The sequence below is a fragment of the Giraffa tippelskirchi genome, chromosome 5, assembly GCF_054371585.1.
Source record: "Giraffa tippelskirchi isolate mGirTip1 chromosome 5, T2T-mGirTip1v1.2.pri, whole genome shotgun sequence".
NCBI classification, from domain to species: Eukaryota; Metazoa; Chordata; class Mammalia; order Artiodactyla; family Giraffidae; genus Giraffa; species Giraffa tippelskirchi.
In genome coordinates, this window is record NC_137279.1 from 180,534,219 (window position 1) to 180,561,710 (window position 27,492).

General features: G+C 44.3%; 1 protein-coding gene across 3 annotated transcripts in view; it reads right to left on the minus strand.

Moving 5' to 3' along the window:
* Positions 1 to 2,425: 2,425 nt before the first annotated feature.
* The window catches only part of MACF1 (microtubule actin crosslinking factor 1), a 350,958-nt gene continuing 325,891 nt past the window's right edge, over positions 2,426 to 27,492 (minus strand). For 2 of the 3 annotated variants that reach the window (XM_081492100.1, XM_081492101.1), the window contains 13 exons: positions 27,062 to 27,250; positions 24,905 to 25,025; positions 24,238 to 24,401; positions 22,814 to 22,976; positions 20,550 to 20,704; positions 19,611 to 19,685; positions 18,465 to 18,482; positions 15,390 to 15,507; positions 14,536 to 14,604; positions 7,943 to 8,154; positions 7,300 to 7,410; positions 4,699 to 4,828; positions 2,426 to 3,894 (listed from right to left, as the gene is read on the minus strand). In XM_081492100.1, the coding sequence (XP_081348226.1) occupies positions 3,638 to 3,894; positions 4,699 to 4,828; positions 7,300 to 7,410; positions 7,943 to 8,154; positions 14,536 to 14,604; positions 15,390 to 15,507; positions 18,465 to 18,482; positions 19,611 to 19,685; positions 20,550 to 20,704; positions 22,814 to 22,976; positions 24,238 to 24,401; positions 24,905 to 25,025; positions 27,062 to 27,250 (1,782 nt within the window). In that variant the 3' untranslated portion in view covers positions 2,426 to 3,637. The remainder of the gene's footprint in view (positions 3,895 to 4,698; positions 4,829 to 7,299; positions 7,411 to 7,942; positions 8,155 to 14,535; positions 14,605 to 15,389; positions 15,508 to 18,464; positions 18,483 to 19,610; positions 19,686 to 20,549; positions 20,705 to 22,813; positions 22,977 to 24,237; positions 24,402 to 24,904; positions 25,026 to 27,061; positions 27,251 to 27,492) is intronic. The other variant, XM_081492102.1, reaches the window with a different exon arrangement.

Sequence of the window (27,492 nt, forward strand, 5' to 3'; positions counted from 1 at the left end):
CTGGAAGGGCAGAAAAGGTGGGGACAGGTGATCTGTGGGTGGGATCCTGGAACTCCTGAACTTGAGGGGAACTGACACGGGGAAGGTTTCTTGGAGAGTTCAGTTCAGTCCAGTTGCTCAGTCGTGTCTGACTCTTTGTGACCCCATGGACTGCAGCACGCCAGGCCTCCCTGTCCATCACCAACTCCTGGAGTTTACTCAAACTCATGTCCATTGAACCGGTGATGCCATCCAACCATCTCATCCTGTCGTCCCCTACTCCTCCTGCCTTTAATCTTTCTCAGCATCAGGGTCTTTTCAAATGAGTCAGTTCTTTGCATCAGGTGGCCAAAGTATTGAAGCTTCAGCTTTAGCATCAGTACTTCCAATGAATATTCAAGACTGATTTCCTTTAGGATGGTCTGGTTGGATCTCCTTGCAGTCCAAGGGACTCTCACGAGTCTTCTCCAACACCACAGTTCAAAAGCATCAATTCTTCAGTGCTCAGCTCTTTTATGGCCCAACTCTCATCCATACATGACTACTGGAAAAACCATAGCTTTGACTAGATGGACCTTTGTTGGCAAAGTAATGTCTCTGCTTTTTAAGATGCTGCCTAGGTTGGTCATAACTTTTCTTTCAAGGAGCAACTGTTTTTTAATTTCATGGCTGCGGTCACCATCTGCAGTGATTCTGGAGACCCCAAAATAAAGTCGGTCACTGTTTCCATTGTTTCCCCACCTATTGGCCATAAAGTGATGGGACTGGATGCCATGATCTTTGTTTTCTGAATGTTGAGCTTTAAGCCAAACTTTTCACTCTTTCACTTTCATCAAGAGGCTCTTTGGTTCTTCTTCGCTTTCTGCCTTAAGGGTCATCTGCCTGAGGTTATTGATATTTCTCCTGGAAATCTTGATTCCAGCTTGTGCTTCATCCAGTCCAACATTTCTCATGATGTACTCTGTATATAAGTTAAATAAGCAGGGGGACAATACTCCTTGTCCTACTCCTTTCCCAATTTGGAACCAGCCTATTGTTCCATGTCCAGAGTCATGTCAAACAAGGGCTTCCCCAGCCACGTGGCAACTCTGTGATCTTGGGCAAGTCACTGAACCTCTGTCAGGCTGTCCCTCATCTATCAGTGAGGCTCATGACTGTAGGGTTACGATGTGAATTATGTTAAGAATGTACAGAGCCTTAGCACAGAGCTGGCACACAGCAAGCACGCAGTATGTTAGCTATTGTTATTCAAGGCTCCAGAACCTGCCCTCCTCTATCCTAGCAGACACAAGTCTGCATTACTTGTTTAGCACTTGTGTTACAGAACTGCAGTTTTAACCCCTTTCCTGTCATAAATTTCCCACATGGTCTTGCACACAGGTGTTTATTGAAAGGAAATGCACCCTAGCTGAACTTTGTTGTAAAGACTGAGGGAAACCGTGAATTCCTTGGTAGGAAAAACAAGTGACTATGGTCCAGATTCTGACAAAATGGAGATCGAACTCCTTCCAGCATGCTTCTGTAGCTAGGAAGTCTAGAGGGGTAAGCAGATTTTGAGTGAAAACACCTTCCTACTAAGTTCCAACAGCCTGAAGTTAAACTTGATTCCACGGAGAACAGAGTAAGTAAGCTCTTGCTTCAGAATCCGTCAGGCTGCACGTTCCTTTTAATTTGGATATTTGGCCTCAAACAGCTCTGGCAATCATGTGTCCTTCGTATCAAATTCCTGTATCATAAGGGGAGGGTGACCCAATGAGCAAGGATGCAGGTGGCTGAGGTTGAATCCCTCTTACCGCTCAAGTTCTCTAGTTATTTCCTAGTCTAATTCCTGTGTCAGAGTGACTTAGTATTTGGCTGTTCTAACTATTATAAAGCCAACCAGGGACTGACGGGAAAAGAACTGTCAGGCTTGGATAGGGAGCCGCGGACTAGATTCAAGGTCCACTTCTGCTGTTTATTCATTATGTGATCTTAGGAAAATTACTTTCTTCCCACTTTCCCATTTGTTTCTCTGTCTATAAAACAAAGGAGCTAGATTTGATGACCACTTTTGTTTCTACCTCTGAAATCCTATTTATTCTATCATTTAACCAGAAATTTCAGCATACTGTGGGAAACTGGCCTATATTCTGAAGCTCTAAGGCCTGTAATTTCTACAACAGAAATCTTCTTACATACTGGTTATTTGTTTAATGATGTAAGTGGGGTAGAGAGCCCTACAGATTTACATTAACAACCGTCTGAGTATTTCTTTGTTCCCTTGTTAAATGAAATTAACAAGAATAAGATATACAAGAAAAAAATTATTAATGAGCTCCATAATTTATCCAAGATATCTGGATTTGAATAATACACTATAGTACCTAAAACACAATCATTCCCCAGAGTAATATGTTATATATAAGGTAATGGTTGAGAAAAAAAAAAAAGCAGGAAGTACAAAATATTTGTTACTGCAAGCAATTTTAATACAAAAGTGTGTCTTGTTTTTAAACAGTTCATTGGTAGAGCTTCAGTTTCTGCCTCAATTAAAACCAATTGAGATAATCACACAGCAACATGGTCGGAGCTGAAGAGGAACAGCAGCTAAAACTCAGGAGCCCAGACAGCCCCTCTTCACGGTCACTTGGTCAGTTGACTTTATTACGCACAAAAAAAGACGGAAGCAAACGGGACTTGTTAACAAGTGTGCTGGTGAACTCCTTTAAAGGACGAGCGAGTGTTTCTTTTATGTCCACATTTTCAGAATAGGCTCGTGGAAGTCATTCCTCAGTTTGTGGGAAGTTGATTGACCATTTTAAATAAATAGCAAAAAATGCAGATAACAAACTGTAATTCACGACGCCACCAGGGAGTCTCCCTTTGCTGACGGCCTGGGTCCCAGTGAGCACAGGAGTTATTAGTGGCCAGGTTGGATAGGAAGTTATGAGCCAGGACTCTTAAAAACCCCAATGTTCTGACGTTTTCTGAACAGTTACGTTTACCCCTGAATTCTAGCAGCTATTTGTCCTTTAAACACCCAGTACTGAAACAGTATTCAAAGACAGTACTGCAATGAACTCCTTTTGCTGTATCATGTGCAAACATTACCTAGATGAGGTTCCCTCTCTTCAGCTAAAATCACACAACATTAAAAACAATGGAAAAAACAATCAGAAGTGCCCTCCCGTGGGTTCTCACTAATTGAGGTGTCTGTGATTTACAAAAAAAGAGTTCCTAAACACTGCAGGATTCTTATTTTTTTTTTAATATAATTTATCTTGCTGAGACCGCAAGTCAAGTTTATAAAGAAGATGCATTTAGGAATAATCCTAAAAGATAAAGCAGGTTTACAACCCTGCACCGCGCAGAAACCCTATTTAGAGGCTTTTTTTTTTTTTTTTTAATACACATTTGCAGCTTGACCTTTCTGCTTGTTCTCAAATATTTCATTTCTGGGCCCCATCCATTACAGGGTTACCAGGAGGCAAATTTTATCTACATAAATATTCACATGAAAATAGTAACTTACAAAAAGAAAAAAAAATAAGGCAGCTTCATAACACAATTATTCTTTTACACTTTTAACAATATAACTTCTCCCATTCAGAATAAATATACACCCAATGCATGGAGCAGGATTCAAAGTGGAGAGAGGCTTGGGGGTGCTTGTACAGTGTTATCGCTTGGGGCCCGGAGTCCTGGAGGAGGCAGTGGTGGTCTTCTTGGACATGGTGGGGATTTTGGAAGGCTTGTTGAGCCCCCTCCTGGAGCTGCCCTGGCCCCCTGCGGCACTGCTCTCTGAAGTGTCTGAACACGCAGACTGTGTCTCTAAAAGGTCAAAGTCAGAGGCATCGCTTCCTCGACGGCTGCTGGCTCGACTCCCGGCCCGACTCCCAGCTCGACTCCCAGGGCGACTGGCTGACTTTTTAGGGTCTGGAATTTAAGAATAAAGCGGCAGACTTAATCAAGACAGCACTGGTGGGTGGAGGGCATGGTGGTGATGGTGGTGGTGTGGAGAACAAGAGAACAAGAGAACCAGAGGCCAGGGTTCTGATCCTAACACCACCTGATGTACTGAGTGACCTTGGGCAAACCAGAGTCTTCCTGAATCTCGGTTCTCTCACCTACACAGAAGTTGCTGAAGCCTTTTCTGACTTTGTGCTTCTACCTGAGAAGCATCCTGAGGAACAGAAAGCAGCTTCTATCAGCAGCAGTGTCACCTCACACGCCCCCATGGCAGAGTGGAGCGGGGCTGCCCTCGGGCCTCCGCTCGGAGAAGAGAGCCGTCCAGCCACATGGGCGGACTAAGAATGGCGGGGTGGGGGGGGAGGGACGGCAAATAGAGCAGCCAGTGGAAGCCAAAGCCCTAGGGTCCCAGGAGGAACGTCCACAGGTGAGCAGACGTGATCCTCCCCTGACTCTCAGCTCCCAGCAGACATAAATATGGCGTGTTAGAAAGGCCTGGCTCCAGGAGGCCCTTCCCCCTCTTACATTCTCTCCTGCACAATCGTTTCTGATAACGAACAGGTGCTGTGGCTTTGGCTATGGGAGCGCCTGCTCTCAGGAGGCAAGGTTTGAGCCAGCTGTCCTCTGGGCACGCACCTGTGTTTCTCCCCATCTCTGCTCCTCAGGGAGGAGTGAAGCGCTGCTGAGAGGCTGCTGTTTCCAGATTCCCAGCCTGGCCACACCCCTCGCCCTTATCCCCCGAATCCCCGCCCTTATCCCCCAAGTACTTACCTGCCCGATTAGTTTTGGCACCTGTGGACGCTGGGGAAGAACTATTGCTAGTATCGCCAGCAAGCGATGTTCGACTTGAATGAAAGGCGGGTGTGGGTCGTTTCAACTTGCTGCCTGTTGATGGAATAACCTTCAAAAAAATAAAAAGGTCATATTTACTTGGTGAAATCTTTGACAGAAATTCCACTTTACAAGGTTTACTTAAGCCCTCCTCATTTCTAAAAAACTGAAAAGCTAGTTAAAAGTCCAGGAAAACAATGATTTATTTTGAAAGTATCCTAGGTCATGAATTTTGAGCATTTCCAAAATAAAGCCTTCATGTCTCAATTAAAGGTTTTAAAATGTCTTCCAATGCCTTTTATCTTACTGACAAATTTCTACTAGAAAAAACAAAATCCTCAAATGCTAAGATTACAGCAGTCATAACAAATAGAAATATGATAAATGAGTAAAGGTAAGAAATCCAAATACTCCAAAGTATCAAAGTTTTGGGGTTAGATATGTGACATGTGAGTTCTAACCCCAAATTATTAACATGGAGATCCAAATATTACTCCAGTCCCTATTATAGAGATGCAGTAACTTCAGTAAAGTAAAGATCTATTTCTTCACTGGTAGAATGAAGATTAAATTAGTTGACCTGATCAAATAAACGATGAGGAGAAGCACAAGAGAGTGGGGCTGTGATGCGAGGAACAGGCTCTGAACGGAAGGGCCTGGTCTGGACTTACGTAGACTGGCACGCGTGCCTTCACTTCTCGCCCTGGAAACCAGAGAAGGAGGCTGCTTCTCCGAACCCATTGCTACACACTCCCTTTTGTTCAGTCTACTGCAGCCACTGGCCTGCTGCTGTCCCTTCAGCAGCCCAGGAAGGTTCCCTGTTTGCTGCCCAAAATCTCCCGGGTTAAAGCAGCAACTCCAGAAAAGCAGGGACCTTGTTTGCCCCCTGTCACACCCTAGGCGTCTAATACTACATTTGGCACAGACGAGGAGCTCAATATAAACTTGTTGAGCGAGTAAGTCACATGCAGAAGCACTTCCTAAACCGGCAGAGAGCTGGCTAGATGTATGTTATCATTACTGATGCTGCTAGGAGCTCCATTTCGCATCTGAGTGTATGTATTTTTTTTAAAAGAATTTGGAGAGAAAATGTTTTAAATCTGTTCTGAGTATCACTCATGCCACAGCATGCTCTTCTAATTTTTCTTTGAAATCAATCGTGTAAATTGTTTTCCAGGACTTTTAAGATGTTTATACAAAGAAAAGAGTAAAGCGACCCATTTCGTTGTGTTTCTTTTTTCTTTATAAAGAAAGAGCAAAAGCGACAGAGGGATTCACATTCCAGCACAAACCCTCCTGGCCCACACGGGAGGAAGAGCACCAGTTTCAGAAGCTACTGCTGCTGGGCAGACGTGGCCCCAGAGATGTCGGGCTGGGAGTCTGCGTCAGGACAGTGTGCAGAATACCAGTAGTTAAGAGAAGATGAAACCTTGAAATGAAATGAAACCAAAGGTAAACCTTAAGACAGAAAGGCTAATCTATCAGAATCCTATGAGAATTGGCACTTCATAATTAAAACATTAAAATTTCTAGAACTTTTGAGACTTTCCTGAAACTGGAGCCACTAAAGAAGAAAAAGCAGGATAGGCAGGTTGAATCATGGGGTTTTAGTGTCAGTGAGTCCCCAGATCATGTTCTAAGCCAGATGTATTTCTGAACTGAAGCAGGATGAAACCCAGAGAAGCGAGTCCATCTGTGGACACTGGCTTCTTGTACCTCCTGTTTACACTGGTTGAAGCTTTACACGACTAAACGCAGTGCCACGTTTTGAGGCACAAGAACCCAATGTTTCCCGGCAGGAGCTAGAGTGCCAGTTGTACCGCTATCAGACAAGCTGCTAGTCCACATTTTATTTCTGAAACACTGCTCTTCCAAAAGCACTTGGGCATTTTAATGACTGCACTTGAACATGCTGAATTGCTGGCATGTGTATTCAAATCAAGGCTGTAGAAATCCAAGTGCCTGGGCCAAGGAATTCAGAAACTAAAACCTGAGCCTCAGAGCAGTGTTCACAAATGCTGTGCTTGGCTGAAGCAGGCAGCACCCAAGCCTCGGGCCAGTGTGGCAATACCAACCACCCCTGGAATGTGACTCCGGGCGGGAGGGTGCCAGCCACTCTTCTGTCCTAAGCAAAGAGAGAACACTGTTGAACATGCACCGTTGTTGAATTTCAAGTGTTCCTAACTCGTTTGTGTCAGATATGACATCTGGAGACTCCAAGAGGCCTGATTATAAACCATATTGATAAACAAATCACCATGAATGACCACTGTTTACCACCCTGCACAAATATCATTCTAAGGACTGTTGGGAAGTTGTTATACAATCCAGTCTCAGGCATCTCTTATTTATCTCCAGTTTTGGTGAATCCGAGTTAGAAACCCCTGAAAGACAATGGACGGGATGAATCAGCTGTGAAAGCAAACACCACAAAGATGGAAAAGAGCACGGACTCGTGTCAGGAGGAAGAGCTGGTCAGGTTCTCGGCATGAGCGAGGGCCTGGTCTTGCCTGTGTCCTTAGTCACAAAACCATACTCTACCTCGGGGCTGGGCAGCTGGAGGTCAGGATAGTGGCTGTCCCTGACAGGGGTGCCAGCTCTACTGTTTACCAACCAGGGTTTGTCATAACAGCGAGAGAGCTGAAGCGGAGTCTGTGAAACGGAAATCCAAAGGGAAGGACGGGAACAATTGAAAGTGGAACAGAAAGGGAGCAAATTGGGAACATAAAATAAATCATAAATAAATAAACAAGAAATAGAAGACACTAAATTTTAAAGAAACAGAAAACAAAATAAAACGTGCATCAGTCCAATGGGATGAAAGGGGCCAAGGCAGAGAGGCAGTAGCATTCTTCATCTACAACCCGTCATCACAACGAACTTCTCTCTTATTTAGCTCCAGCTGCACAGACAGTGCCTGGATTTTCAAGATCAGTAACTCTGGATGGGTTCAAACTCAAAATGGGAATACATGGAAAGAAGCGCTTTGGACCTCACGACTCAATTCCTATTTAAACGTCCTCTGTGGCCGTATTAAAGGTCCAGATCTGTGTACCACTAGGGCCTGCCAGCCTGGTCTGTATGTCTTCAAGTTCCTCTCCTCACTGGAGTCTTTCAGAGGCTACACTGAACAACGTGCAGAGCTGGGAGTGGGGCAGGAGGTCATACCCGAGGTTGTACGTACCTTGGTGCCACTGGCTGGGGTGGCTGGAGAAGATGGCATGGACGTACAGCTGTGGTTACTCTGACTAGCACTTGAGCTGGAGCGGGTAGGGGAGGCTGCGCGGGAAGACGGTTTGGACCTTCGACCCCGGGACCGGAAAGGGGTCATGCCCTGGGATGCCCCCTCAGGGAGGATGAACTTCTCTCTAAGTTCGATGTTAGTTCTACCTCGTGCTAGAAAAGGTAATAAACACATACACATACAGTGACAGTTAACCTTGAAAAAATACATCTTCGATGGTCACACAGCTGCTTGACCCCACGAAAACAGTTATATAATTTATAGGTTTAGTACCATCTGCGGCTTCTTTAAAAATAGAGATAAATTCCTGATTTATCAGCCTTGTCATGATTCTTACCCACAGCAGACACATTAACAAATAAGCCCCTTGGTTTGCTGTAATAAAGAACTCTCTGTGAACCAAGCACCATCCCATGCTGCAGTCACGATCTTGCCTTGTCACTGTCCCCTGGGGTCAAGAGAAAGCAGATGCAGCAGTCCACAAACCTCCGAGGTTAAGTCAAAACCCCTCTTTTCTCTCTCACAGGACATGTGTACTTTTTGCTCAACTCTTGCAGGACACATGGTAATGGAACAGTATAGAAAAACAGATCACTGAAATTGACATCATCTAGACAAGGGTCCCCAACCTCTGGGCCACAGACCGGTACCTCCTATCAGACCAGGGGTGGAATTAGATTAGAAATAAAGGGCACAATGTGTGTTACGTACTTGAATCATCTAGAAACTACCCCCTCCCCTGGTTCCATGGAAAAACTGTCTTCCACGAAATTGGTCCCTGGTGCCAAAAAGGTTGGGGACCACTGATCTAGACTCTTCTACTTGAATTCAGTTGATAATAATCCTAAAGAAAGGCGTCCAGGAACTCAGGACAGTAAAAAGATCTGGGCTGAACTGTTACGAAGTAAACATGTGAGAGGAGAGAGAGAGAGATTAAGACCATGCACAAAACTTGCCAGTGAGAAACCAGTAAGTCAAAAGCTGAAAGCCACGAGAAGCTGCAGGCAGACCTGCAGTGGGAGAGGGAGTCTGGGGACTGCACTGAGGGGCAGCAGTGCCGCCCCGGGGCTTTCTGGAGCCACCAGACCAGAACCCCACGTTTGGATGCAGTCAGAAGATAGCAAGTACAGCCAACGCCCACGTTAACTGTGAAGGACGTTATGCATTTAAAAGAAACAATTCCTCTGCAATGTGTTCTTAGGTCACTCCTCACTGAAAGGTGTTAATTCTGTGATCACCTTCTGTCTCCTCATTCACCCCCAAGCTGCTCCCTGTTTAGGAAAGGTCTAAACAAACTGGACTGTTAGTAAAGCCTGGGAAAAGGGAACCATCATAAACAAACTATTTGCCATTCTTTCCTATATTAGATGTTTTACTTTGGCCAGAAACTGCATGTTTAGAAGATTTCAGGTAATGGTACATACTCCTCTCTCCTGCCCAGTCCCACAAGTCCTCAAGAAATTTGAGGAATCTTGGTAGAATCAGACTTTAAATCAGGTTGCACAAGGCTTCATAAGCAGAGTGGTTTAAATTCCTAAGTCAAATCCAAATTCTTTTCAATACGTGAAGTTGACATAACTTATCAGCGTATCAGCTTAAAAGGGCTAACGGATATCAAAACCTCTGAGTTACAGTCCAGGCTCTTACCAGCTGTGATCCCTCCTGCCTGGGGCTGTTTCCTCAGCCTCCCTAGAGGTGATCAATCAGGCTGACTGATGTCTAAGGGTCCTTCTTGTCTGACAGTGTAGGATTTCTGGTCCCTGGAATGCTAACCTGTTTCCTTCCTTCTCAGGCCCCAATAGAACATGCCCTTCAAGGTTCATTCCTGGGCCCTCTGGTTCCCTACTCATCCTTTTTCCAAACTCCAGCACTTCCCTCAGTGTCTAAACTCATGATTCTTGAAGAGAATTTCCTTCAGCACTAACCTGGGTACTTAATAACATTCTGTATTGCTAAACACTTATTTTATCTTATGTTTGCTAACGTGCCCAGCACAACGGTGGATGCACAGCAAGTGCTGATGCAACACTGACAAATGGAAATCATTATCCAACTGAGGACCAGGATGCCTCAGAGGAGGCAGTTTATGACCCTAGGCCAGAAAGAACTTCAGACATGTGGTTTAAACCTATGAGACTTAACAGTTCACTGAGCTCACTCTCCAGAAAACAACAGTGACACAAGAGGAAGACTTTGAAATGGCATCACTGATGAGGGCAATTACATGTTAAATGCAATAATATAACGATAACATGTTCCCCATGCACTCTGCAGTTTACAGCGCGTGATCACGTGTAAATACTATGCTTGACTGCTCTTGGTAGTCAGTCAGCATCCCCACGTCATGGAAAACTACAGCACTCAGAGGCTGAGGGCAAGGAAAACTATGCAAGAACTGCGACCAGAATCCTTATCATCCACCCGAGCTGCTCTCTGCCCACCCCCAGCTCCGTGCATCATCAGCTACATGAGCTTGTCCCACTTTGGCCTGCACACCCCTCTTAACACCCCCCTCCCTGGGGCAATCACTGCCAAGGGTCACAGACCACTTCTGCCTCAGGGGATGCTTTTAAATCGTAGAAAGGTTGAAATCTACAGAAAACTACAAAGAATTAAAACTGCTTAACCTTAGGGGACAGTACTATTAAACTGTTGGTATCTTTATTCCTCTGCACAACTTTGTGTATGTGTATGTCCATATATAAAAAATGCAAAAACATCAGAAACATTCCTCCATGCTTGATGTATCTGACATAACTTGAGCTAGCTGCCAAGTATTATTTCATCATATTGAGATCAGTTTATTTCACCAACCCTGTGTTGTATTTGTTCATAATTTTTAACACACTGTATACAATGCTGTGACAGACTTCTTGAAAAAAGTTTCTGTGCCCATCCATGATGACTTCCTTAGAGTAAGTCTTTACAAGTGGATTTGCTGGGGAGAAAGGATGCACACTTACGGTTTTTGGTACTTGTCAACTGATCTACAGCTTCCCTGGTGGCCCAGTGGTAAAGGATCTGCCTGCCAAGCAGGAAATGCGGGTTTGATCCCTGGGTTGGGAAGATTCCCTGGAGAAGGAAATGGCAACCTACTCCACTATTCTTGCCTGGGAAATTCTATGGACAGAGGAGCCTGGTGGGCTATATATATATAGTCCATGGGGTCACAAAGAATCAGACATGACTTAGCAACTAAATAGCAACTGCTCTACAAAATTTTACACCGATGTACACTCTCAAAAGCAATGTTATGAATACATTCCATTTACTTCACTCTGGCCAGTGCTCTCTGTGTTGAGAGTGTGTGTGTACTCATGTGTATCACATGAACACAGGTAAAAAAACAGATAAATCTGACAGGTAAAAACACTTCTCTGCTCCTGTCACTTGCAAGTGGGGGAGTTACTGTTCTCCTCTTGAAACACTCTCCCTTGGCTTCTAGGATCCCTGCTTGTCTCCTCCTGCGGACTACCCCATCCCACTCACTTCTTCAATGCTGATGTCCCCCTGGTTCTGTCCGCAGGCCTGTTCTCCCTCTTAGACCTTCAACCTGGTGATGAGACTTTAGCGCCATCATCAGGTCCTGCCTGCCTCTCAGTTACATCCCCAGTGCAGACCTCCTGGATGCCAGAACCTCACGTCCAATACTAATTAGACACGACTGAAGCAGAAACCTGGTTGTCGATGTAGGCCCCGCCCTCATGATGGCAGTTCAGTCTACTGTTGACTCCACCTTCTAATACTTCTTGAATCCCTTCAGACTTTCGGCACACCTCAAACTTACGTGGTTCATGGAGCATCTCCCCAACCCTGGACCACTGTAACAGGCTTCCAAATGGTCTCTGTGTTTCTCATCTCAAACCCATCCCTCCCTCACTCCTCATTCCCCAGACTGAATTTCTAAATAGAAATCTGATCTCTCTAAACAGTTTAAAACCTTTCCATGGTCTTTCATTGCTTACAGCAGCATTTCCCAAACTGAGGCTTCTGAGGGGTTTCTTACGAAGAAAAGTTTAGTAAACTCTGGATTCTACAATTTTTTTTCCTTTCTCTCTAGGAGTGCCCTAATGCAATCAGCATTTTATAAACTCTGAGAAGCCGTGCAGTAAAGAAACTTGCTTACTTACAAATACATTTGACCATGACTCTTTTGTTTTTTTTTTTTAAAGATTATATCTTGGGGCCCAGACCCCAAAGGCAGTCATTTCAAGTTCAGTTTTTCAACCACCAGAGAGATCATCATTTTTCTAAGAGACTACTGTTAGCCACTGATTTTGGTTGCAACATGCCTGTTAGTTAAAAGTCACTTCCACTGTTTAACGGGTAGAGTTTTGGTATACCAAGATGAAGAGTTCTGTGGATGGGAGATTGTGATGGTAGTGCAACCGTGTGAACGTGCTACTGACCTGTACACCTAAAAATGGTCAGGATGGTAAGTTATATGTATTTTACCACATAATAAAAAAATCAGTCCTAAGCCAAACTGTGTCTTTTAAATCTTCACAATAAAGTTTTTCTAGATCATCAGTAAAATTTCAGGGAACTAAGTTGTCTAATGCTCAGAAACATTCATGGACCCCTAGGGTAAATGTGCACGTACTCATTATCTCCATTCAAACACTATTTCCTTTGCCACGGCTCAATTCAGAAAGTGAAATCTCCAATTCTGGCAGTACCAGGAAACTACTGAGTTGACTACTTTAACCTTTACATTTGGCTAAAGAAATGTGCAGGCTGAGATAGCTTTCATCATCTTAAACAGCTGTGTAAAGGCAGATAACACGATTATGCAACATCAGTATTATATCATAAATTTTGTACTGTCCACAAAATAACATTTTCTGTGGTGCAGCCAAGTAAATGCAACCCAAATGAATAAAAAGTCCACCGAAGTGGAGCTTCGAGATGCCATAGTAATCCTCACAGAATCCTAGGCAGCTTCTCATTGTGACCTTCATGCCCTTACAAGTCACTTATTACATCTGCCTGGGCCCTTAAGGGTTCCTTTGTTAGCACAATTTTATTTGCTGAGATGTAGCTCACCCTGTCCATCATGGTAGAGTTATGATATCTCAGACTAACAGGAGTTCTGGACTCTGTAGTCAATGGAATCAGGATGAGGGCACCCTTGGGAAGGCATAGGGGAGAGCCTTACCTTGTTTGCTCCAATAGATGCTGAAAAAGGCTACTATGTTCCATAGAAAATATCTCCTAGGTGGCCCTCCCATATATCCTTGGGGGTTCCAATTTCTAGCTAACAATATAAGGAAAAGCAAGCAGTGTTCTCCTTGGCCAGCAGCGCGATGTTACTGTAAACGGAGCAAGTAGAGCAGGCAGCAAACAGGCACAGGTTCCAAAATGTCACATGCAGGATCTCTCTTTTGTTTATTTAGTTCAATCACACATGACATGAAAAACAAAACCTTATTAATAGATTTGGAAAGGAATAATCTTGTTTTACTGACTTAAAGTTAAAAAGACATGTATATTGCTTCTCATTTTAAACAATCAAAGGGGTTTTTATATCAAAGTAGTTGGTTCATGATATAATTAAATTCTAAAATAGATTTAAACCTACTCTAGTTTTTATCAGAAAAGGTGTTTTTAAAACTAACTACTTAATAAAAAGGAATTCCTAATGAAGATTATTACCCTATTATTACTCTGGTTTATTGGAGTACATGCAGAACGAGTTAAGAGGAATTTATGAGCATATCTGAATTCACGTGAGAACCTTCATCTTTATTTATTTCTAAAGATTGTTTTGATGTGGACCAGTTTTAAAGTCTTTACTGAATTTTGTTACAATATTGCTTCTGGATGTTTTGGATTTTGGGCCAGGAAGCATGTGGGATCTCAGCTCCCCAACCAGGGACAGAACCTGTACTCCCTACATTGGAAGGCAAAGTTTCAGTTGCCGGACTGCCAGGAAAGTCCCAGAACCTTCAGCTTTAAATGCTTCAGATTCCAAAGAAGCGACGCAACAGTACGGTAACCATTTCTGTTTGGTTTACAAGGGAAGCCTTAGAATTTAATTATGCAGTAAAACACATGTAAGAAGGGGTGGTGGGTATATTAGCCCACGAGACACACAGCATATAGGTCAGGAGCCAGACTGTTGGATCCAAACCCTGTCTCTGCCATTTATTAGCTGCCTCTCCTCAGGAAGGTTGTTTACCTTTTCTGTGCTTCAATTTGCTATTTTATACAATGGAGATAATAATAGTAGCTACACCTCCTAGAAGTGAAAATGTGTTATTATTGGTAAAATGCTTATAATAGTGTGTAGTATATAAACATGTAAGTATTTGTTAAACAGAAACTCAGAACAAATCCCATGGGTACTGTCTCAACAGGCATATTTTATGCTTTGTCAACTTACAATAGTTAGAAGAGCTATGGTTTGGCTATTTCAAAGCATTCATAAAGGCAGCAGATACCACAGAGCCAAGAGATGCTAAAGTTTAAAAAGCAAAGCCATTCTCAACAGGCTGGGAGGTGGGTAAGATGGACAAAGCTTAAAAGCCAACCTATGGGAGACTGACTGGAAATCGAAGAGCTGGAATCAGAGCGCTTTATTTTACTCCCAGGATGGTGCACTAGAATAAAAAATACATAAACACAAAGAAACAGAGCAGGAAACGCAGAAACTGGTCAAGAAAGACAAACTGGCAGAGAGTGGGGGAGGCTCCTGCGTACCCACATGCAGCTCGGCTAACAGAGGGAAGGGAAGGAGCAGCTGAAGGGGATGCACGACCGGGATCTGACCATGTCCCACTGGCCGCGGCCCCACACGCCTCCAGCGGCAGGTGCTGGCGCTCACACTCAACGGGCCGTTCTCTCTGGCCTCTGGGCTGGTGTGCCAGCCTTTGCAGGATGAAGTGGACGGAGACCCCACGGACCCACTCAGGTGACCCCCTGCCTGACAAGTGCCCAGGCCCACTGCCAGGTGTTCTTCATCCTTCTGGTTAAAGGAGCTCCCAGTCCTCCCCTCCCCGGAGGGGCCTAGTACCCTCCCCGACTTTTAGATGCACAAATTCCAGGCAAAGTCACCGGCAGCACTAACAGGGAGCCGACAGGCCTTTTTAGGGCTTCTTTCCAGGCTGGGGTTAGTGTAACACCTCATATGGAAATATTTCATGACACCATTAATTCCTAATTCTTATTTACTGCGGTCCCAGAAACCCGTCTCCCTCAACAGCATCCACCCCTCCTGCTCTCTCCCCTGGTCTGCCCTGGCACGCCAACCCAGTTCCCACCTGCACTAACTGGGATGACATCTGGGCAGCTTAACAACAGACACCAAACAGACCCCACCACCAGCGCCCCGTGGGATCACGCAGGACCAGTGGTGAGGGCGTGGCTGACAAGTAACAAGGCTTACCTCGGCAGGGGTCATTTTTCACGAGAAACTCATCCAGGGCCATCCATCCTCCACCGACGCGGACCATCACGGTGCTGCGCAGGATGCGGACCAGCCGCAGCTGCTGGGAGTCCCCGAACTGCAGGGCCAAGGACACAGGTGAGCCAGGGCGCTGGGGGGCAGGGCGGGATGACACGCCCCTAACGGAGCAGATTGTATTCAGATGGAGTGACAAGTTCGAAGTTTGGGGGGAATTTTAACTCTCACTCTTTTGCATTTTTCACAGAAAACTTAAAATATGGAAAAGCTAAAGGCCACTGTCTTGAGGTACTTTCTACTGGAATAAAGTTTAAGTGCTGACGGTTGTGACCCTGCCCCAAAGGGGAAGGTGGAGGACAGACAAAGCGTTAGCTCACTTTGAGTCTTTCAAAGATGCTGCCCAAATTAAAATCCAGTAATACAATTCTTTGTTAAGCTAGTTTGTTTCCATATAAGAAAAGGTAGCTATGAGGTGGATGTCAGCTTCTGAATACAGCGTGCTCAAAAGTTAAATGGAAAACAGCAAATATCTCAAGTCTCAAGGAAACCCTTGCAAAGCATCATCATTATTACAAGCTTAGAAGGAAATCTGATTTTCCACATCATTTTAGAAATAAACCCTTAAATATTCTCTAATTGTGATTGTCACCAGCAGAAAATTTTCTTCAGCTGAACAAATGATTAGACAGTGTTTATACTAAAATTTAGTTGAAGAAATTAAAATTTTAATCTACCATGCTGACTGTAAGTAGTTTTCAACAATCATTTTGAGATATTAAAACAAGCATGATTTTCTGATATTTATTTGTCCTTTTTTTCCTGCCAAATATGCTAACTTCCCAACCCTATCAACATTTGGAGTTTCCTATTGCATAAATTATCCTCTTCCCAAAATAAAGAGGCAACAGAAGAGAATCATGAGATTTCAAAACAAAAATCAAACATACGGTTGGAGAAATGGAATTCCTAAAATTGTTTAATTCAAAGAGGACGCTGCGGGGGCGGGGGGTGGGGTGGGGGAACTCAATCACTTAAGATTTTCAAAGTTAAAAGGAGAACCATAACTTTGAAACAGGGCACAAAATTTGAAAATGCCAGAAAGGATGTTTGAGGAGGATCCACAATCAACCTCTCTCAAAATTAGTATTTTTGTGGTATTCTCCATATGACTTTGTACTCACTCAAGCTCACTGTTAATTTATACAGGCCAAGGTGATTGAAAAAAATACCACCCTCCACCCAAGCCCCCATCTTTGAAAATAAAAATCACCCCACATCTTTCATCTCACACAGGTTATAGGTTTTTATACAAGGTGACTGCAGCCACAGCACGGTGTGGTGTGAAGAGCACTGAAGTGGGGACCAGAAACGTGAGGGAATGAACGTCCTGTCCCAGGAAGGAAGCTGCCCTCAGACACTGGCCCTCTGAGTGGGAGTAGGGAGGCACCGAGGATTCCATCAGATCCGAGGGCAGTGTCAGCTTGCGTCACGATTCGGGGTCTTCTCTGGATAAGTGAGGGGAGAAGGAAAGGAGCTCTGCGTCTCCCAGAGGGAATCAGGAAGGAACCCCAAGCTGAGCTATATTCTTAGATTACTGTGCCCCGTCAATGATTTGTCAGCCTAATTGCATTGATTTCATTCTTTTTTCCCCTTTATTTCTTACTAAAGCTCTCTCTGAAATATTCTAACTTGCTTTTACTGAGCTATGGGGGAAAGGAGGTTTGACCCAAGCCAGAGGCCAAAGTGGCTGGGGAAGCTGAGTCCAGAGTGTTGAGTGTGGAAGGAACTACCACAGCTCTACAAACAGGGACCTGCACAAATCTGGCAGAGAGGGGTTGCCAGAGAAGCAAGGACCTCTGGACAGTCTTAGGGGCAACAGTAAGCTCTGTTTCCTTCTCTTAAATGGAAAATCCCTTACAGTAACCTGGGTCACAGCTCTAGCATTTCCTGTGTGACTGTGGGCACAGTGGTCCTTAAGGCCTCAGGTGCCTCGTGTATAAAATGAACTTCATAATTCTGTTCTCAACATTGGAATGGACTCCTCTGACCCTCTGTCAGTCAGTGGAGTAGAGGAAGACATCGGTGCCACTTCAAAGGGGCCCTGTACCCACATGTAGGCGTTAGCAAACAGGCACAACCTTTAGGCGCTACTTGGCACTCTTATGCAATGATTTATTTAAAATCAGTTTGGCTGTTCTTGTTTTCCTTTTCTTTCCATCCTTTGTTCTTCCCACTGGCCCAGAATGTTACTATAGTTAGTGGTTAAGGCAGTGCCTGGAACTCAACATTGATTGAAGGCCTCAAATCCACCAAGTGTTTCTGATTTCATTTCACAAGACAAATTTTACCCATGCAACTTCCTTCCATTTAAAGACATAGGACCCCAGAGCCCTCAGAAAGATCTAAAAGGTTAGAATTACCAAGCAGAGTCAAAAGCATTCAATCTTCTTTGCAAGTCTAATTTGATCCCATTAGATCATATTGGCTGGCCATAATTGACAAACTTCAGGCTACAGCCAAGTATGATTCCACACTACACTTCTCACATACCTTATAAAATAAAAGTACAAGTAACTAAAATATTAATAAGGTATTTAAACAGACTGAGTACCTTAAATATCCCAAGACTTTTTTGACTTAGTGTGCATTATAAAATCCGTGTTAATGGTCAAAAGACTTGGGTATAAGTCAGAACTGTGCTGTCTGGTATTCTGACTTCCAAAACAGAAGGACAAGACTGGGCTCTTTTCAGAGGTGGGACAGACTGATATCACAGTTGACTTCCCTGGAACCATACTATATACTTGTAACTCAGCCCAGCAAAATATTGTCTTTAGCTGATCAAATTTTGAATGGAAAATTATATACACTTGTATCTTTTTGCCTCGAAGACAGCTTTAGAACACTTGCCCCACTAGCAGTTTCTCCGCTTGGTAAGACCACCTGATGTGACCCAGGCATGCTTCAGATTATGTCCTCTCCCCATAGCAAAGAACAGGCAGCATTAGCCACACAGACCATTTCCACTGAAAAGAATGTTTGCAAGGCACACTGTACCTGATTGCCGAGGAAGAACTATAGACAGTTAAGAGTAAAGGATGGAGGAAATGGAAGGAAAAAAAAAAACAAAAAACAGAGAACATTTTGTCAAATTAACACTAAGGAATGAAAATCATGTAATCATGTTAACAGTTTCATGAAGAACACCACATACTGACCATACTCTTATCCAGCTTCAGACTCAGGGATGCAGTCTTACAAGCTAAGAAGACCTAACTTTTGCACTCTGTGTTGCTCCTGTTAATTCATCTCTCTCACAGGTAATTAAAACAAAACAAAACCCAACAGACCAGGGTAAGACTGCTTGGAGCCCTATTATAACCCAAAGCTTGGGCTGGATCTAAGGCAGAGCCATGTGACACTCTGCTCCCTGGCTCAGAGCAGCATTAGATGGCTCTGCTGCACCTTGAAGACAGTTTTGACATGCCCATCAATCTCATTTTCCTGCTCCTAACTGGCTGCATGTCACTCTGTCATCTGAAATGGCCACCTAAATCCTCTTTGCCAATCCCGGATCTACCTTAGGACCTTAGAGAATCCTGACACACTGCTGAGTACATTTTAGGAGTTCTGATCCTTTTCATGTCCCCAACTGGCCCCAAACGAAGCTAAAACACAGCATGGCTCACTGTCATTTACGGCCTCACTCGGCACGGCTTTCTGGGGATGACTACTGAGTGGGCTAAGAGTCCCGTGGGGCCTGGACACAGCTCTTCTAGCCCTGAGCCTCCGAGCCACGTGGGCTCATGACGACCAGCTCCTTGGGGGCAATGGCCAGTCATTAGATAGCTGTTTCCTTATCTTATGATAAAGGTGCCTCCACGTGCACAAAGACCTGTTCAGTAGTGAAGAGAGGGGTCTGAAACGTCTCCTCTATTAGATCTCATACAAGCAATTGCAGACCAAACAGGGCACTGTTTTCCAGATGCAACTATGCAGGGCTCTGAATCTTAGCCCACAGGACACCTGACACCTGCGGAGATGAGGGCCAGAGACTGCACGTCAGGTCCCACTGGCTCCAGTCCTCCAAGCATCGGGAGCGGGAAGTTGGGGTCACCCATCTGTTGTGTGTCAGGCTCTTTCACCTGTAACGGCCACACAGGAGGAACGACCACCACAAAGGACTGGTTTTCTCTTTCTTACCCGGTATTTATTTTCTCCAATCTGCTCCACCTGAAACCTTTTTGCACATTTGCACTGAGCCACTTGTCTTGTGACCTATTAGTAGTGAATAAAAACAAAAAGAAAAGTGTGAGGGATAAAGCAAGACTTCCTCTTAAGAGAAACAAAGATCTTTACATGTCATCAGAGAAGCTCTTCATCATATATTTTTAGGAATTCCAGGCTTTTGACACATGCATTTATCGTCTATCTGGAGTCTCATGGAGACTCGGTTAGATGGTGAATATAAAAGAAATTCACCAGTAATGATACAACACATTCTTCCATCTTGCTTTAAAATTCCCTCAGAGAAATGTGCTAATATGCATGCATCAATATTAACTGACTAATTAACAGCAAATTATGAGTTGATTTAAATCTCTACCTAGGAGCCTGGCCCTGGGGTGCTCTGGGCCACTCCCCAGACCAGGCCCATTGCCCCCCCATCTCAGGATCAATTCTATGAGCTCCTAATGAATTCACACTTTTTGGTGTGATGCAGTTTTCAACGTGATACAGTTCTTAATCAGGTAGAGAGGTTGGTGGGTACACATCTTAAACACTATGTTTCAACCCTTAGATGCTACATATGAAGATGCTCCTCTGGACCCCGAGGCAGGGTCTCAGGACTGAGAGATGAGTCTGTTCTAGGCAACGCAGTGCCCTGGAGAGGTTCTCCGAAACTGCAGAGCACCACACAGAGGTGACGTGAGTGACAATTCATCGAGACAGAGCCACAGCTCGATAGCTGGAGATCCAGTGGGGTTACACCATCGGACAGGGGATCCCCAAACAAAACTCCAGATAATCACCTCCCAACAGACATGCTGGAGGGCTGATATGGCAATTGCACTCAACCAAATTCAGGACAGTAGCAACCTGTCGTCAAAAACGTACTCAAAATACAATTATTTCTCGTACCTCGTCTTCAATTTTATCTGCATCAGTTGTTGGTCGATAAGCATCCTTGTTGGGATGGAGAGCAGCCACGAATTCATAGTAATCAATATAACCATCTCCGTCTCGGTCAAAAATGTCAGCAACAGCAGTCATCTCTAACTTGGTAGTAGGGAACTCTAGAGGAAAATTAATCACGTTTTGGAACATTAACTAAGAGAAAAGGCTTACTTGGCTGGTTGGAGGTTATATAAATACTTCTTTAAAAGAATTTGTCTTTTTTTTTTTTTCTGAAAACCAGTACATGCTCCCTTTAGAAAACTTAGAAAATACAAAATGTTACAAAGAAGATAAACATCACCCCAAAATATATTATGGCATACTCAGAGCATGTCCCAGAACACACTCAGTTTTTGGTATTTTTGCTAATAGACTCATAACCCTCCCACCCCCCCCATGCAATTTAAAACGAGAGACCTACCACCAAACTTCAGAATGTACTTATTCACTCCACTATTGACAGGTTGGATATTTAGATTATTTCAGGAGAGTGACAATTTGGAATAAACAAGGCGAAGTTTTTCTATGTTTAGATTATTGCTTTGGGTTCCTCACAACTGCTTTCCAAAGTGTGAATGTTACAATAACCAGAGTGACTTATTAAGACATAAAGTGGACTACACTGTCTCTCAGATGGAAATCTCTGCTGGTGGCTTACTGTCTCTAGAATAAGATCTGATCCCTTCATGATGGCCAACAATGCCCCACATTAACAGTTGTTTTCTACCTTTCCAACTTCACATCTTACCAATTCTGAGGTGATGACACTCCAGCCATGTTAACCTCTGGGAACCTGCCACGTTCATTCGCCTCTCAGCACTTTGTACCTGCTGCGGTTCTGCCTCTGTCTCTCCCCTGAAATCGTGACATGGCTGAATCCTTACCATCACTTAGGTCTCAACTCAGGCATTACCTCCGGACAGGCCTCCTTGGGCCTCCTTGTGAAGAGCACGCCTGTGAGATGTGCTCTGCCATCTGGGCAAGTCACTTCACCACTTAATGCCTCACTTACCCCTTTTGCTAAAAATACATGAGATCACACATTTTGTGAGCTTTTATACAGATGCCAGAAACTGACATTATGAGAGATGTAACGTACAACAAAATGATAAATATAATAAACACTGCTGTTTATCACATATAAAAACTGTTGAGAGTAAACCCTAAGAGTTTTCATCACAAGAAATAATTTTTTTATGTATTAAATTTGTACCTATACGAAATGATGTTCACTAAACTTACTGTTTTACTTCCTATATGTAAATCAAATCATTCTGCTGTATACCTTAACCTTATACAGTGCTGTATGCTACTTACATCTCAATAAAATTGGAAGAAAAAAAAAATCTGAATCCTATTAAACAACTGATATTGTGAAAAATTAAAAAAAAAAAATTTTATAGGCATATCTCATGTCAGTTTCTGGCATCTATGTAACAGCTTATAAAATATATGATCTCATTTACTATACTTCAGATATTATCCCCCTCTTTTTAAAACAAATTTAAGGTTTGCGCCAACTCCATCCATGCCAAGCAAGTTCATTGGCACCATTTTCCCAACAGTATTTGATCACCTTATGTCTGTGTGTCATATTCTGGTAATTCTTGCAATATTTCAAATTTTCCGTTACTATTATTATATTTGCCATGGTGATCTGTGATCAATGATCTCTGATGTTACTACTGCAAAATGATAATGACTTGCTAAAGGCTCAGATGATGGTTGGCATATTTTAGCAATAAAATATTTTTAAATTAAGGTATGTACATCATTTTTTAAGGTGTAACACTATTGAATACTTAATAGACTACAGTATAGTATAAACATAACTTTTTTATCACTGGGAAATCAAAAATCTCTAATGGCTCTCTCTATTCCAATATTTGCTTTATAAAGGTGGTCTGGAAGTGAACCTGCAATATCTCCAACGTCTGCCTGCACTTAGAACCTCATTATTCACAATAGTTAGCTCCTTTTCTAAACCTTGAATGTGTTTTGCTTGCCATAATGTGTCAAATAAGCCCTGCTTTTTTTAATTCTAAGCAAAATGAGGTCCGACTCTCCATCAAAACAACAGACCAATTTTAGTAAGCAGGTACATTATTTTTCTAAGACTTCAGCTTTCACTTAAGAAAGACTGTTTAGCCAGAAATATAGCCTGCTTCTACAAAGCAAGTGCAAAGAATCTAGGTGTGACCTGGGTTTGGAATTGTGACTGGACTCACTGGATGCTAGAATGCCATCGATAAACTCCTGACGGGTTATCTTCCCATCCTGGTCCTTGTCAATTCGCCGGAAGAAATCCATCACCCGAGACTTCTTGTGATTCATCCAACGCATATACTTTTTCCTCCAGACATCGAAGTCAAAGTTGGCAAATTCCTTCAACTAGACAGAGATCAGAGGAGTCAACAAGACCTGCTGTTTTGGCCTTCAAATCTGCCCAGAGCATACCCAAACTTTCAGACATCCAGCAAAGCCATGCGGGCCTTTTGAGGGGACTAACAATGAAATCTCTGTGTTGCCTCTTTTGTGAAGGCACATTGGCTCCTTCACTTAAAGCCATGACTGTTTACACGAGCTGCGGTAAAACGGAGCAGTGAGAGAAACAGTAACTCAACAACCACCATGGAAGATACAGAGCACGCAGAACAAGAGTGGGTGGGGTCAGCCTTGCTTTCCCTTGGCATTTTTTCAAAGGCTCATCCCCTCAGATGTAAAAGAATAGATTCTACCCCAGAAGAGAAGTCCTCAGTGCACCCCACTTGTGTGGTGTTTCTTTGGGATGGCACCAGAGGGAGTAAACTGCCCTCTGATTCCCACTGTAAGTATTTGGTCCTGGTGGACAGCAGCGGGCCTGTGCGGTGGACAAAGTGATGCTGAGCTGCTTGGACTATGCCAGTGACACGGACTCAGGACGACTTAAAACAGTGCAGCGGTTTTCCCCTGGTCTTTCACACTCCAAAGGTGGAAGGAATGGGGAAAAAAGAAAAAGAAAAAGCCAAAACCAAATATGCTTAAAACTCAACTGGATCTACGGAAATAACAACAAAGAACATAGAACACTCACTTCTGGGCATAGCTGCTTTGATATGCACAAATAAAAAAATATAAAAGATATTAGAAATTTGTTTTAGAAACTAGGAAGTGAAGTACTAAATTTTTCAGACTGGTTAATGATACTTCAAAATAGATTTGCTTTTTATAATCTTCTGAAGAATCGATAAATAACAGGATTATAAAAAAACTACTCATTTCATAATTGGGGAGCTTATATCTTTACACAAAGGGCTCAGTAATGGTCATTTTTATGAGATGCTCTACATCTGGTGGTAACTTTGCCAAGTTAGGCTCCTGATTCTCAACCACGGCCGGGCGCTAAGGAGGATGGTGCCACAGGCTGGACCCGCCTGGACTGGCTGGCAGCCTGCTTTCCACCACCAGTGCTATAGCCCGTCAGCTGTTAGTTTCCTCACATGAGACTTTTCTCCCATGGGGCCTGCAGGACTGAGTCCTGGCCTACACTGCTCTGTTGCTCCTTCTGCAGAAGTAGTAGGTCAAGGCACACGGGTCAGTACACAGAGCCTCAGAAGGGCTGTGTTTTGATAAGTCACTTCCCTCCAGGGACGGCTGCCTGGCGGGGCCTCACCTCCTCCAGCCGGTCCAAAGCGTCATTCAGCTTCCGCTGCCGCTCCAGCGCCAACAGCCACACCTGCTGCCAGCGCCCGGAGAGCTGGTTGATCCGTGGATTTTTTGCTTCAGACTGTGAGAGGATTGGCATGGGAGGGGGTGCAGGCTGACTCAAGGACTTCCCTGAAAGGAAAAATAATCATGAGATTAGAAAAGCTGGTTTTGTCCATTCACAATGAGAAGGTGCCATCTGGCTGAACCTAAAAGATCTGCACAATGATATCCAGTCAGTAACTGAGGAAGGAAACACGGAACCGGAAGTACAAACTACTGCTCCTCTTCCCCAGCCAACAAGTACCTATCTCATACTTTTAATCAGTTCTGTCCCACTTTAGCAGATCAAGGAAACATCAATGGTTCTACAGGCGCCAACTTATTTTAAGAAGAAACCACTGTAAACCAAATGTAAACAGTCAGCGCTAACGACTAAAATAGTCAGAAGGCCGCTACAAATGAATTGGCTTAACTACCCCAAAATTTCATACCAATTCAAAAAGTTGGAGTCTAGCTACTGTCTAAGAAAACTGAGTTTCAAAAAAAGATTTTCATTCCAATCCCATATGGTTTTTGAAATGCTCATCCTCAGTGAGCAGGAAGGACACCTCCTGCCCAAGGGGTCCACGTACTGCCGCCGCCGCGGGACTTCTCCATGAAAGGCGCGTGGGCTGGCTCTAGGATCTTCCTCTTGTACGTCTTGGTGACTCGGTCCACATCGGGCTGCTTGCGAGTCATCTCCTCCATAAACGTCTGGTGAACACATAACAAGAAAGAGTTGAGAGTTTTCTTGGACTAAGACGGAAATAGGCAACTTCTTACTAAAAAGGCTGAGCCTGCTACAAATGGACCACTGGAGATGCCGTCATACATGGCCCCACCCTTTCGAGAAACATGATGAGTGAGGCACTTCATCAAGTGCTGGAGACGTGAAAGAATAAGACATGACTCTGACCATCAGGAGCTCACGGCTGAGTGAGGAAACCAGGCCAGGCAGAGCAATGAGTGGTACCCAGGTCCCCAAAGGCAGGCCTAGGATGGGCATGCACAGCCCAAGTTGGGCAGGAAGGCTGCCTGGAGGCCGGTGCCTGAGCTGCGTGCTGAGGAATGAGCCAAAGACTTGGGGCAGGGTGGTCCCACGGAAGCCTGACAGTAGAGTGAGCCAGGGCCCTGATCACTGGCTGAGCTGAGGATGCAATCGGAGGAGGGGCAAGAGGGACAGCCGGAGAGGCAGGCAGCAGAAACGTCCACAGAGGCCTTGTGTCAGGCTGAGGGACTGGGATTTTATTCTGAAAGCAATTGGCAAGGGGGTTACAGGTGGGTGGGCAACTGAAGGATTTTGATCCAGAAAAGAGACACCAACAGATCTCTGTCTTAGAGCTATCGCTCTGGCCTCAGTGTAGGAGGGAGGATATGAGACAAGGGGCTGGGTGGAGGGGCACAGAAGTTAGGAACCTAATGCAGTAATTCAGGCGAAACACAGTAAAGGTCTAAGCCAGGGCAGGAGAGAAGGAGCCATGCAGTATTCTGAAAGTAGAACAGATAAGACCCAACACATGGCTAAATGTAGGGCTACAGAAAGAGAAGAAATCCTAGACACACAGCACAGGCTTCTGTGTTGAGTGACTGAGTGGATGAGAAGAGAGGAGGCAGTGTGGAGGGAAGGATGGGGTTAGGGCCAGGGCGAGGAGGCAAGGCTGCAGTGAAGTTTCAGAGCTGTTTCTGGCTTCCTGAGTGTGCAGATGAGGCAGGAGATATAGAAACCCTTGATGTACAGGTGCTGGTTGAAGGTGAAGGCTAGATACGGCCTTGGGTGTGAGAAGAGGGTTAAGAATGGAACTTTAGGGAACAACAACATTAACAAGTGAACAAAGGAAGAAGTGGGCTTCCCTGGTGGTTAAGTGGTGCAGAGTCCACTGCTAATGCAGGGGATATGGGTTTGATCACTGGAGAAGAAAAAGGCCACCCACTCCAGTATTCTTGCCTGGGAAATCCCATGGACAGAGGAGCCTAGTGGGCCTTAGTCCATGGGGTCACAAAAGAGCTGGACATAACTTAGCGACTAACCAACAACAAAGGAAAAGAAACCGGCTAAGAAGACTGAGCAGCAATGGTCAGACAGACGGTGGTGGTGGAGCAGGGGCGGGGGAGAAAGATGGGGAGCTGGAAGGCATAAGGAATGAGAGGTGGTAACAGACGGGCGAGGGACTGGCCTTGATGGAAGAAGATACTCTTACTCAGGAGAGAAGGGGTCAGTGTAGGTAAACTCGAAGGGAAGTACAGGGCATTTTCACTGGTAAGGTTAATTATATACGCTAAAAAGAATTTACATCCAGGGTATTACTAAGCAAGATCTATACTTGCTTTCAGTATAAATTATGGCTAAAAAGCATGGTTTTTAATAATGGTTAAAAAGTATTTGTCTCCTAAGAATATATATATAAAGATAGCTCAAGAGTTTTCCTCCATTCAGTTTAGTTTGGTGTGTTGTCTGGCCCATCTCTGGGTTCATGTAAGAAATCTTTCTGAATCCAGGTGTGATGGGATAGGTCCCAGGTAATGGGACCATGGTGCAGAGGCTAGTTATATAGAAACCAATCATCAACAGACCCAGCTAACTCATGTCCGGACCCTGCCCCATGAAAACTGCGAGACAGTAAGCACGTTTTAAGCTGCTAAGTCTGCGGGAATACGTTCAGCAGACATTAAAACATGGATGCACAGAGCAAAGGGAATGGGCTCCATAAGCCACGCAGGAAAATCTATGACCACGGGACGTGGTGGGGTACCTGGTGCTCAGCAATAAGGGCTTTCACTCTGTCGATGTTCTGAGGGATTGGATCTTGATCCCGTTGAATGAGGGTGGTCTCGGCCCACTGGATCCACGCCAGAAGTTCTTCTAAGAGCTCAGCGTTTGCCACCAGTTCCGACAGGGCAGCTTCGAGGCGCTGCTGGTGCTGCTTAGCCCACGTCAGGACCTGCGGGGGAGGGAACCCGTTGGTTCTCAGTCAAGCACATTCCTTGTTTTCAAAGCCCCTTTTTGTGTGAGCCTAACAATGACTTTTAGGGAAAAGACCACCCAAGCAGTCAAGAGGCTTCTCTCTTGCTCCAGAGACAAAGCTGGAATAAGAAGCCAGTTCCCCTGAAAACAAATGCAGCACATGGTCTTGACACAGAAGGTCCCTGGAAGGAGGAAAGAGCACAGCTTGTGTCCACTGGA